General features: G+C 45.5%; 1 protein-coding gene across 2 annotated transcripts; it reads right to left on the bottom strand.

The window, feature by feature from the left end:
* Window positions 1-460: 460 nt before the first annotated feature.
* Window positions 461-7904, bottom strand: BTF3 (basic transcription factor 3). Of its 2 annotated transcripts, none has more exons than XM_075541162.1 (6): window positions 7747-7904; window positions 7103-7171; window positions 3402-3515; window positions 2910-3111; window positions 1423-1479; window positions 461-749 (listed from the first exon to the last, which is right to left on the bottom strand). In XM_075541162.1, the coding sequence occupies exons 2-6, from the start codon at window positions 7169-7171 to the stop codon at window positions 703-705; spliced, it is 489 nt and encodes a 162-aa protein (XP_075397277.1). In that variant the 5' UTR covers window positions 7747-7904; the 3' UTR covers window positions 461-702. The 2 variants fall into 2 exon arrangements, with proteins under 2 accessions (XP_075397277.1, XP_075397276.1); XM_075541161.1 differs by lacking the exon at window positions 7747-7904 and adding an exon at window positions 7509-7718.
* Window positions 7905-12332: the final 4428 nt, after the last annotated feature.

Below are 12332 nucleotides of genomic sequence, written 5' to 3'. Positions count from 1 at the left end.
CAGTAGGGATATTCTCTGCTCATTTTATATCTCCACCATACAGAAATCTTGAGTTGGTGCAAAGACATGAATCATGAGAACATTATACCACCTTTATTACATTACACTATGATTTAAAATCTTTTAACCAAATCTCATGAGAAGCTATTAGCCACATTACATCGCAAAATTAGCTTTCTATAAATATCAATGACTTAGGCGGCCTGGTGGCATAGGGTTACATATTGGGCTGCTAATCGTAAGGTCAGCAGTTTGAAACCACTCCATGGAAGAGTGGGGGCTTTCCACTCCCATACATTATTGTCTCCGGAACTCACAGGTGCAGTTCCACCCTAACCAAATGGGTCACTATGAGTTGGCATCGATTGGATGGCAGTGAATGAATAAAAATAATTCTGCTTTCTGTGTACAAATCAGTGTCAATGGGAATAAAAAAGAAAATCATGTACTAGGCAAAGAATTTTATTAACCTCTGTTTCAACTTTTATTCCCAGGCTTCTTCAGCGTTATCTGGCTGCAAAGAATGAGTCATGTATAAGCGAAACGTAAAAGAGCTGCAAAGTCCGAAAGGCTTGGGCTTAAAAATATTAGAGATCTAGATTTTATCAGATCCATACACAAAACAAATTTAAAAAGCAGTCATATAAAATAGCAGCTCCAAGTCACTTCCTGAAGTTTCATCTTCCCAGAAGTCGACTCAAATCAGTTAGCCTCATTCTTGGATGCCTCATCAAAGTTCTCCACAAGATCTAAAGAAAGAAAAACAAAACAAAACCCTGAAGTCACATCTACAAATGAGCAGAGCCACCCAAAAGTAAATCAGGCCGATTTCCCTAGAACACTTGTTTCCCTCTCCATTGCACAGCGGAGCTGCGATGATGCGGTGGCACCCAGGAAACAAGCCAGCGATGGGCCCACTCATGGCAATGCTGCACATAAACATCCCCGTTCCTGCCCCACTCCCAGAGTTAAAGATATTGTTTCCCTGGGATCCTAAGAATATCTACCTGCACAATGGGAACATTTATAAACTTTGTGATCCTATCCCCAGTTAATATTTGTTCTGCAACAATAAGGAAATGATAGAGTAACTGCACAGGATACATGAGTAAGCTCTCTAGGTCTCCTGGCTCTCAGAGGAGGAAAAAAGGATCATGAATGATACACAAATAGTTACTGTATTTAGGCCACAAGATATAAACTCCCTTACTCAATATTTAATGTTAGATATCAACATGTCCCTTTAATCACAAGGAAAATCAAGTTCACACATATAATTTGTTAAATACTACCATGCTAAATGTCTCTCGTGCAAGATACACACCTCCCCCCCCCGTCCCTAAACCCCGCCCCCCCCACACATTGGGATGGACTTCTCTTCATGACTAAGATTTCCCAATTTAGCCAAGTGAAGGTCCCTACCTGGAACCTCATCATCATCATCTTCTCCTGTAGCAAGTGGGGCCTTTCCATCCATAGCTGTGGAAGGGAATGAGAAACGTTAACCACTGATCAGGTACACGTCTTCAGTAACTCTAAGGAGGAAGTTCAATATCAGGATAGTTACATTCACCATGGCTGCCAGTGACATTTGAAATCTCATCTGCGCCACTACCAACAACAGCATTTTGATGTCTATACATGGACTAGAGTGCTAGCAAAGTCAACAAACCAAATCCCGATCCACCTGCATTATGGGCCACAGCATAAGCTTTCCACTGCAAAGGGGACAATAAGTAATTTTCTTTTTCCTGAAAAGGGATGGCACGCCAGGTGTAGTTTGGGGCCCTATGGTCTCCAACAATGCGTGAAATGGTGAAGGCATGCTAACCAAATGGTCGGCCCTGCACTCCTCTCAGAATTACAACCAAAAGACCTCAAGGTGACGCTGCCAAGACCCCTGGGACAATTTGTTCAACTATCTTCAGCCCTGGTGTGGAGTGGGTTACATGTTGGGCTGCTAACCTCAAGGTAAGCAGTTCAAAAGCACCAACCACACCACAGAAGACGCTTTCTACTCCTTTAAAGAAGGTAGCCTCAGAACCCCACAAGGGCTGCTCTAGCCTGTTCTATAGTGTTGCTATGTGTCAAAATCAACTCAACGTCTGGTTTTTTTTTTTTGGGGGGGGTACACTGTATGCCCCTGGATCAGGTTCCACTCCTGGCAACCCTGTGTGTACAGAGTGCACCGACTGCACAGGGTTCAAGGTGGAAGCCTTTCGGACACCGACTGCCAGGTCTGTCTTCTGAGGCACCTTCAAACCGCCAACCTTCTAGCTCAGCGGTTCTCAACCTGTGGGTCTCGACCCTTTCACAGGGGTCCCCCAATTCGTAACAGTAGCAAAATTAGTGTTATGAAGTAGTAACGAAAATAATGTTATGGTTGGGGGGGGTGGTGTCATCACATGAGGAAGGCTGAGAGCCAATGTTCTAGCTAGTGGTAGAGCATTTAACTGTTTGTTCCACCCAGGGGCTCAACACTGTCATTTCAGTCAGTATAAACTGCTATGTAGTTATTAACAAAGCCAAAATGAACATTTTCATGATCTCCAAACAAAGGTAAACTTGAGTTTGACTCACAGAGACCCTGTGGGATTCTGAGATGGTAAATCTTTACAGGAGCAAACAGCTTCTATCCCTCCCCCCCACCAAGGAGGAGAGTGGGTGGGATTCCAACCACTGATCTTGGGTGGTCAGAAGCTCAAATTACACCCTACTTTGCCACCCGGCATATGATGTCAATAGACACAGTACACATACTCATTTAAAATTGGCCTAATAACCAATATATTATAGGACAGTTTGGATTCCTACAAGGAAAGATATTCAATACCCACTTTGCACTTTGAGATGACAAACTGGTGCCTCTAAGTGAGTGAGTCTTAGCAGAGGCCCGGTGGGAAACTCACATTGTTTTGGCAGTGCTTCAGCCAGTCTCCTTAAGCTAGTCAGGCTGTCTGCGCCCAGCTGGTTCAAGATGCTGGGGAGCATCTCTGTCAGCTGCTTTGTCTCAGCATGGCCGGTGATGGTGAAGGTGTTCGCAGCCAGTGATGCTTGGACTTTGGGGTTGTTAAAGTGGATCACTGTTCCCTGGTTTGTAAACATATTCACCTGTAAGGAAAGATTTAAAAACAAACAAATTAAAATGAGCTATACCCACTGCATTCCCTTTAAAAGGGGTGTTTAGTAGGCAAAAGTGAAGTCTGGTTAACAGCTAGAAGTTCATTTTTACCCTGGAAAAACGTTAGATTTTAACTAACAACTTTTCTCTGATATGTTCACAAGACGGGAATGTCTTAGGAATTTAAATCCAGTAGGAAATTCATGGCTGGGGACAGAATTTAAAAAAGAAAAGTCTTTTCATGCCTGCACATTGTGATGGAATAAAACTGGACCCTTACCTCTTCAATACCAGAGATATTGTTGACCCCGAGCTTCTTTAAGGAGAACTGTAGTTTTTTGTCATCTGCTGTGGCTGTTCTGTGAACCACCTTCTTCTTTCTGCGGGCAGTCCCCTAGGGAGGGAGAAGCGCACATTTACACCTCACCAAGGGTACATGGGAACACTGTAAGTCCCTGTGTCAGACTTTCACAGTGACAGTACGCTTCAGGCCGCCAGTGGGCAGGTGAAGGCAGAGATGGAAGCAAAAGAGGCACGGAACCGGCTGAAAGTCACAACAGTGTCTAAAATTCCTACTAGATAAAGTCTCATTTAGAGGTGTCAGGCACAGCAATATTAACTGTCTGTAAAGCAATACTCAAATTACAATTCACAGAAGGCCTGCATATAATCCAAGGCAAGTGGACAAAGGCTTTGACAGCATCCAGAGGTAAGACTGATGTTCTCACATGCCATCTTGGCCTGCATGCCTTTAGTCAGCGAAATAGACCGCCTTCGCTGCCCTAACCAGGCCAAGCAGGCTACAATCCTGGGCCCTCTCCCTTTCAAGGACCCCTGAGCACCTTCCAGTCATTATCAGGCTGGCCCTGTCCAACCACCAGATGCCCAAATAGCAACCCCTATCTGCCCATACTCATTCTGTATCATGGGTTATTTGTCTTTCTAACACATATTCCCCTAAGAGATACAATATTCCCCTCACTGGAATATAAATTCCTTGAAAACTCTTATTTACTGCCATAATCCATCGGCCCTGGGCTGCTATGAACAGTACTCACAGATCATGTGGGGAAACACAAAGCTTCCTGCTCCAGTCGCAAGAGACCCACGAGGGCAGTTCTACCCTGTCCTACAAGGTTGCTGTGAGTCGAAATCCACTTGATGTTAAGGAGAGAGAAACAGTACTTTGGACTCACTGAAAGGACTCACCCACATGATAAACGAATACACAGAACCCAGAGGAAAACACGTGGTTCCCTTCACCTCTATGTCAAGCCTCTTTTCAAATCTATCCTGCAAGCTTTCAAAACTCGACAAAGACGATCCAGTTCCTGCTTTTAAAAACCACTGAGGAGCTCAGAACCCTGCTCACATAGGCTTGGGCTCTTACAGGGACATGATGGGGAAAGTCTACCTGCCTACCCACTCCGTCACCTTCACCACAGCACTGTCCACATGCCAAGTGCTAGCCATCCGTTAAACCCTGCTCAAGAGGCATTACCGCTTCTGTGACTAACTAATGCTACACATAACAGCCCCAGATTAATGTATACCCACCACTACATTATGAATATACTTTAACCTCACTGTACCACATTGGGAAAACTTATTTCCACACACATAGAAAGGACGCAGCTAGCTGTCTGCTCCCATACAGACTGGTGTCCCAGAAACCCTATACAGGGGGCTGGAAGTCAGAATCTGCTTCATGGCAGTGGGTTTGCATGGGATTCTTAGTTCAAATGAATATATTAACAACAAACAAAAGGGTTTCCATAATGGGAAAAAAAACAAAACAAACAACAATCCAGCTTTTAAAAACCTAGCTCCTAAAGTCTTCTCTGAAAGATTCCAAGGGATTCCTTATTGGACGATTCTTAAGACAAAATCCAGCACTCTCTCTCTGTAGGTTACAAATACTTCACACATGAAGAATTAAATTTGTATAGGTAAAGTTGCTACAATCTTCTGACTAGAGATTCAAATAAAGGGCTTTATACCACTTTGTATTTAAAAGAAACCCTTCCCTTCAAGTTTTCTCTAGATTAAAACTAACTCACCTGTTTTCATAGCCCGTAAACAGGTTTGCTAAAAGGTAACGATGTCTCTATACCCACATGACTGCCCTCTAGATGTCTAAGTAAGCTTACCCACTGCCATGGTGTGATTCTGATCCCCTCTATCCCGAGGCTGGTAAAGCTTTACAGGAGCACAGCCTCATCTTTCTCCAGCGGAGCAGGTGGTAGGTTTGAATCACTGGCCTACCCAGTTGGTCCCATGCCAAACCAGAGCACCACCAAAGAAACCACAAAAAAGGGGCATTGAAGTACATTATTCAGATTACTGCTCCTGAACTCTATAGAAAAAGGAATGGCAGTTTACGGCAGCAATTTAATAACATTCACGCACTGACCCACAAAGGATGAAGTTTTTCTTGCATCTGAAAGCCAAACCCAGCTTATAACTACTCCTAAAATAGACAAGAAGCAATTGTTAACTGGTCTGTATAGCATCATGAAGACTACTAAATTCATAAATATAAAGTAAAACAAAGGATCAGGATCATTTAATACTGGTAAAGTCCAGTACTCTAACAGATCTAAATCTTATTACTTAGTCTGGGTGTAACTTTTGGCTGTTTCTTAACTTGAAGATTAATCCTTAAAATTGAGAAAAGCTGATGGGCAGTAAATGTGCGCTATGGAAGTTTTATAAGTGTTAGCAAGTACAGGCATGCTCGGTTCTCAACAGGCTACCACACCTTGTTAAATACTAGGAATGTGCTAACACAATAGTAAATGGTGCGAGGCTGACCCCAGTCCAGAATGGACTTCTAAGTTAGTCACTGAGAGAACACTAGAAACCTATCTAGTTCCTAAAAGAACCCCCTTGAAAACAATCAATCCCCCTGTTGAAGGATAATCACAACATTAAAAACCCAAAGGCACACATCTGCTTATCTGTCAGTATTTTAAACTCCGCAACAGCTCTGCAAGAACACAATCTTCACACCGCCTGGAAAACTTACACAATTATTCTGGGCTGCAGTTAGTACAGACAGAAAACCAATGGCTTCCACAGACAGAAACTTTATCAATTACCTGAAATCGTGGACTAAAAACTCTAATTGGAAGATAAAACTTAGCTAACTCAGAGTTTAGTGTAGTGCTTTTATATATTGTACAGTTAAGCCCTTGAGAACCTAACCTTAACAGGCCTGCCTTGGTTATCTGGATCTTAAAAGTTTTCACTGTTGGCAGGGTGCTACTGCTATCTTTTCTATCTCCCAGTTTAGAGGAAGAGATTCGAATTTCCTTCTCTGCCAGATTTCCACTGGACACAAGTTTTGACTTTCGCTAACTTTTAGTGCTGCCAGCAAATACATTCCAATTCACAGTGCCCCTGCAGACCCCAAAGGGTTTCCAAGGCTGCAAATCTTCATGGGAACGGACCACATCATCTTTCTCCCTTTGATAACAGCCAAGTGCTATCTATCTAAATATAAATACCAAACTCACTACCGTCTAGTCTATTCTGACTCGTAGTGACCCTATAGGACAAGCCTTGTGGATTTCTGAGACCATAACTCTTTATGGGCATAGAAAGGTGGTTTCAAACTGCCGACTTTCAGGTTAGCACCAGCTTCATACAATGTGAAGTCCCAATGTACCGTGCATGTGATGATCACAATGACAATCTAATTGAGACCACACCTTTTCTTATTACATTAGCAAGCACTACTCTCCTTCCAGCACTGTAACGCTGAAACCGCAAAAGTTACATCAAAGCCACACTGTCAGTTTAAGTGTTCTTTTCATTGCTACTAACTTGCTATTTATCTTAAAAACGCACACTCGGGTCCCTTCCTTCCTCCGCCTTCACTCCCTCGGTGAATTACCCTGGGAGAGGAAACTGAGAAGTCCGCGGTACGAGACGCAGAGACAAACTACCGTCTTCCGAAGAAAAAGCACGGACACTTACTTTCCCACCAATGCGCACTTGTGCCTGCAGTTTGGCGAGTTTCTCTTGATTCATGATCGTCTCTTTCATCTGGAAAAACAGGAACTCGTCAGCGGAGAAGGACTCGCTCCCATTCGCATTCCACGCTCGCGATTTCCCAAGGCACCAGCAGGGGAGTCAACGTCCACTCGGCCCGCGGCCTGGCTCTGGATCCCCGCCCCCACCCCACCCCGCCAAGCCCCCGATCGGTTAGGTCCCGGGGAGCCCAAGCACCACCCCTTCGCCTTCCCTCCCGAGAAGGCCCTGCTCTTCGCAGCCGGGGCGCAGGGCTCGAGCGTCCGGCCCGCAGCACCCCCCCGCCCCCGGCCTCGCCTGGGCCTAGGCTCGGCCCGCCCGGCCCGGCCGCACTCAGCAAGCCTCGTGGTACCTGAGGCTCCAGTCCTCGGGGTCCGCCGCGAGGTGGAGGAAGAGACGGCGTCGCCTCGCCCCCAGGGCAGCCGCCCCTGGCTCGACCTCGCCCCCGAGAGTCAGGCTGAGTGGGTGCGCCTGTCCGTCGCATCGCCTTCCTCTCCTCAGCCCTGTCCCTCCCTGTCTCGCTCCTTTCGGGAACTTCCCGCCCCCGCTCCCGTCCTCCGCCCACGCCGGCGTCCAGAGCCTTTCTGTACCTTGTCGGAGCGGAAATGGGGCCGCGCGGGGGGCTAGGGCTGGCGCTCAGGGGGTCTTTGGCAGACCAGCTGAGATTAGGCGCACACACGCGGGGACGCAAGATGGCAGCTAGAGGGAGGCCGGAAGTGACCCAACGCCACTTCCTCCCGTAGTCAGGAAGTGGACTTCGCCGCGAACTCGGCGCTCCGTGCGCACGCGCAGGCCTGCGCCAGGGCGCCTGCGCCAGTCGCGGGGGTTGGGGGGGGCTCTTCTGTTTCCGGTCCACCGGCGCGGTGTCCTGCCCTGGATCCTTCTCAATAGTCCTAGGCCGGCGCTGCAGAGGGCCGGAAGCACGCATCTTTGCACGCTTCAGGCTAAATCCGCTCTGCCTCCGTGGGCCGGATCCCACGTTCTTTCGCTCCGAAGAAAGTGCTTGCTGGTGGTTCCGGGGGACGCCGGGGCGACGCTGTTGAGTTGCTACCCCCACCCCGCTCACGTGTAACAATTGCTCGCTACTTGTATATGCTTTTAAGATAATGTAGCGGAAGACCACCACTATTTAAAATGCCAATTGAACAAATGTTGCTTTTGCAACACCCTTTTTGTGGTCTTAACTAGGAACTACTTGCTTTTGCTTAATTAGAAGTGGGGCCAAAATCTTGGCTAGAAAGAATATAATTTGTGTACCAAGGAAACTCGCACAGATATCTCTGAAGATGAATCTTTTTGCTTCGCAATACTTGGCACATATAAAATGTTAAAATTGTGATGGCCCAGTTATCATGCTACACGTTCCAGCTTATTTCATTTTTGTCTTGATTCACACTTTCTCGTTACTTTAAAGACGTCGTATGATTTTACATTTTATTAGAAAAACCCACTGTTAGCAGAGCCTCATCTTTCTGTGACAAAACAGCTGTAGTGGGTTTGAACTGCGGACCTTGCAGTTAGCAGCCCCAGAACTTAACATTTGTGCCTGACGCACAATACCAGACTTACATAACACAAATAGGTTTACTTCTTCATAGTAAGAAAATAAATGTTTGATGTTTGACTCCACTAGCTGTTTCTCCTTATTTTACACAGTCAGGAAGTTCTGATTTTTGCTAATATTTATCTACAAGTCTTTTGAGGAATAATTGATGGTTTGTTTTTTCACTCACTCAACATTGTTAACTTAGTTGAGGTCTTAAAAAACATGCGCTTTCCTATGCGCTCTCAGTGTCTTTGATAATGTGGCTAACTGCCTCCCACACATGACTGCTGAGCTAACACAAGCTTAAGAATCATTGACTCAAGTTCTCAAGATGGTCTCTGTCAGAAGACTTGGCAAGCACACCCTCCTTGCTTTAGAATTTATTTTCTAATCAAAGTCCAGGAATTGTTTTCAGTACTCGGCTGGATTTCAATCGACGTCAGCAAGAACAAAATGTTCATTCCACCTCGTATGGATCATTTTCAGGGCGTTTGAGCAGCCTGTCCACACCCAACGAGGTATTGGGAAAGCATTCAAGGTGGAAGTTCCGGGCTTTTTAATTACTTCAGGACCTAGCTGGCTCTCACCGGGTAGCCACAAAGGACGTTTTACCTTGTTTTGCTTGTGAATCTACTGGGATCTCCTCCTGGGGCACTTCTGCCTTTTGTGCCTACTCACCATTTGGCTCTCAGTTTAAATGTGCCAGCAAGCCTTTCTGTGACATCTCCACGCCCATTAAAGTGACCACCGCTCCATTATAGCTCTTTGATTAGATGCAAAATGAGAAGCTGACAATTTTAAGGGAAAAGTGAGCTGGGCTTGTAAGTAACCATTTCCCTCTGGCTTAATACTGCTTTCTTGCCCTTTGATCATTTGACCCTCAGAAATCTTCAGAGGAACTCAAAACTCAAACTCAACTGCCAGCCAGTGGCTCCCACTCAAAGCCAGAGTAGAACTGCCCCTGTGGGTGTCTGAGACACTAACTCTTTTTTTTTTCTTTCTGTTTTTTAAATTTTATTTATTTATTTTTATCCCTAACCCTAACCCTAACCGACACTAACTCTTTACAGGAACAGGAAGCCTCATCTTTCCACAGGGAGTGTTCACACTGCTGACATTGAGGTTAGCGGCCCAATTATTAACCCACTGTGCCCCGGACTTCCTTTAGGTAGAACTAAATAACACTTGCCTTTGATTTATGGCAGTTAAAACTGATCTGCTCTGTGGGGTAGTGATAAAAAATTCTTTGGAAAATAATCTAGTTGAGTAATTAAAATTGATATATTTTCACAGCACTCAGTGACTCATCTCAGCCCATGGACAGCAGAACAAAACACCGCCTGCTGTTTCGCCAGCCTCACCATTGTCACGTTTGAGCTCATTGGTGCCAACACCCCAAAACTTAAACATCCTGCCATCAAGTCGAGTCAGGGTAGAACTGCCCACGTGGGTTTCTGAGACTGTAATTGTTGATGTGAGTGGAAAGCCCTGTCTTTCTACTGAGGAGTGCCTGGTAGTTTTGAACTGCTGACTTTTCAGTTAGCAGCCAACGTGTCACCAGTGCAGGTACCAGGAATGATCTCCTAAGTAGATGATTCATTTTGATACAGGGTGACATAGCATCAGCCTGCTGTTTATTAAGGCTGGAAATGTGACATGGTTTGAGATCTGGTCTGTTTAAGAACTTGTTTGCAGAAAACCCTAAATGTAACAGTCGCCCTGTTCCTTGCCGTAAAATTCCCTTTTAAATGTCAGAATGGTCTAATTGAGCAAGTTTGGACAAACAAAACCATATGAACAAGCAAGGCCTTTTAGATAGGGACGGAGCCTGAGACCCGTTGGGAGTCCAGGAAGCCGCCCATCTCTCTGAACCCGCCTCCTTCAGCACAAGCTGCAGCTCTCTGTTCATGGCAACAAACCTGTGAAACGGTCCTTCACTTGCCCTATAGTTGAAGGGCTGTAACTTGCTTGCTTCTCAATCTCTGAAGCAGTTTGAAGAGGGTTTGTTTGCCCTGCTGCTTCCTTCTATCAAGTGCTTACAGAAATAAACCTAGAATTCCTCGAATTAACCTGGTCTCTGTAGCTCGCCAGAGCAGTGACAAGCACCCGGGCCTTATCAGCCGGCCTGAATTTGGTACTTGAGCACAGAAACTGAAGCTCGAGTATGGGTGACTGAAATCCCAGAGCCTGGTGCTTAGAGAAGGGGTGGAGGCCAGGCTACGAAGATAAGAGAGCAATTCTAAGGGACTTTGAAAGCAATGCCACGGATTTTGCTTTTTTACTGTGAAATGAATGGGGGAGAGCCCGAAGAGTATTACACAAGGGGATGTTACATGTGAAATGAACCACCAGAGATAATTCCAAACTGAAATGGAGATGTTGAGGTGGTGGGGTGGAATGAATTCTCATGAAGGTCTGGCTAGAGAGAGTTCAACGCTATTCTTGATGGCTGTAGTCTATTGCAGAAATCAATGGAGATTTCAATCCTGGATAATGTAAATCCTTTAAGAGCCTTCAATCCCACTTGGCTGATGGCTGTATCCTCTAAAACCAAAAATTCACCACCATGGAGTCAATTCTAAGCCACATAGTGACAAAACAACTAGTTTAGCAATATGCAGCATGACAGTTCTACAGATTGTCATTAGTTACAGAAATAGTATTCCATGCCATAATCTGGGCCATAGCAATGTTATGACTGCTCCATGCCAATGTTGTCAGGTGCCCTTGAGTTGATGCCAACCCATAGCAGCTGTATATGCCATAGAATGAAGCACTGCCCGGTGGTCTTGCGTCAGCCTCACTATTGTTCTTATGCTTGAGCCCATTGTAACAGTGACCGTGTCAACCCATTTTGTTGAGGACCTTTGTCTTTTTTTAAAAAATCATTTCATTGGGGGCTTGTGCAATTCTTATCACTATCCATACATACATCCATTGTGTCAAGAACATATGTATATTTGTTGCCATCATCATCCTCAAAACATTTGCCTTCCACTTGAGACCTTAATATCAGCTGCTCATTTTCCCCCTCCCTCCCCACTCCCCCTACCTCATGAACCCTTCATAATTCATAAATTGTTATTATTTTATCATATGTTACATGTCTGATGTCTCCCCCTGCCCTCTTCTCTGCTGTCCATCCCCCAGGGAGGAGATTATATGTAGATTCTTGTCATCCGTTCCTCCTTTCTATCCCACATTCCCTCCACCCTCCAGGCATCGCCACTCTCACCACTGGTCCTGAAGGAGTCATCTGTCCTGGATTCCCTGTTTCCAGTTGCTATCTGTACCAATGTACATCCTCTGGTCTAGCCAAATTTGTAAGGTAGAATTGGGAGCCTGATGGGGGGGTGGAGGGAGGGAGGCAGTATTTAAGAACTAGAGGAAAATTATATGTTTCTTCATTGCTACCTTGTACCCTGACTGGCTCATCTCCTCCCCACAACCCTTCAGTAAAGGGGTGTCTGGTTGGTTACTGATGGGCTTTGAGTCTCCACTCTGCACTCACACATTTACAATAATATGATTTTTTGTTCCTTGATGCTTGATACCTGGCCCCTTCAACAGCTCTTGGTCACACAGGCTTGCGTGTTTCTTCCATGTGGCCTTTGTTGCTTCTGAACTAGA

Source organism: Tenrec ecaudatus, chromosome 2 (genome assembly GCF_050624435.1).
Source record: "Tenrec ecaudatus isolate mTenEca1 chromosome 2, mTenEca1.hap1, whole genome shotgun sequence".
NCBI classification, from domain to species: domain Eukaryota; kingdom Metazoa; phylum Chordata; class Mammalia; order Afrosoricida; family Tenrecidae; genus Tenrec; species Tenrec ecaudatus.
This window is presented reverse-complemented; position numbering and strand designations above follow the sequence as displayed.

Bases quoted from the DNA above. Each gene is read 5' to 3' on its own strand.
- BTF3 (XM_075541161.1), bottom strand. From the start codon at position 7,640: ATGCGACGGACAGGCGCACCCACTCAGCCTGACTCTCGGGGGCGAGGT. The intron at 3,112-3,401 runs GTAAGGGTCCAG...CTTTCCTTACAG, and splicing joins ATATCTCTGGTATTGAAGAG to GTGAATATGTTTACAAACCA. The intron at 750-1,422 runs GTAGGGACCTTC...TTCTTTCTTTAG, and splicing joins TGATGATGATGAGGTTCCAG to ATCTTGTGGAGAACTTTGAT.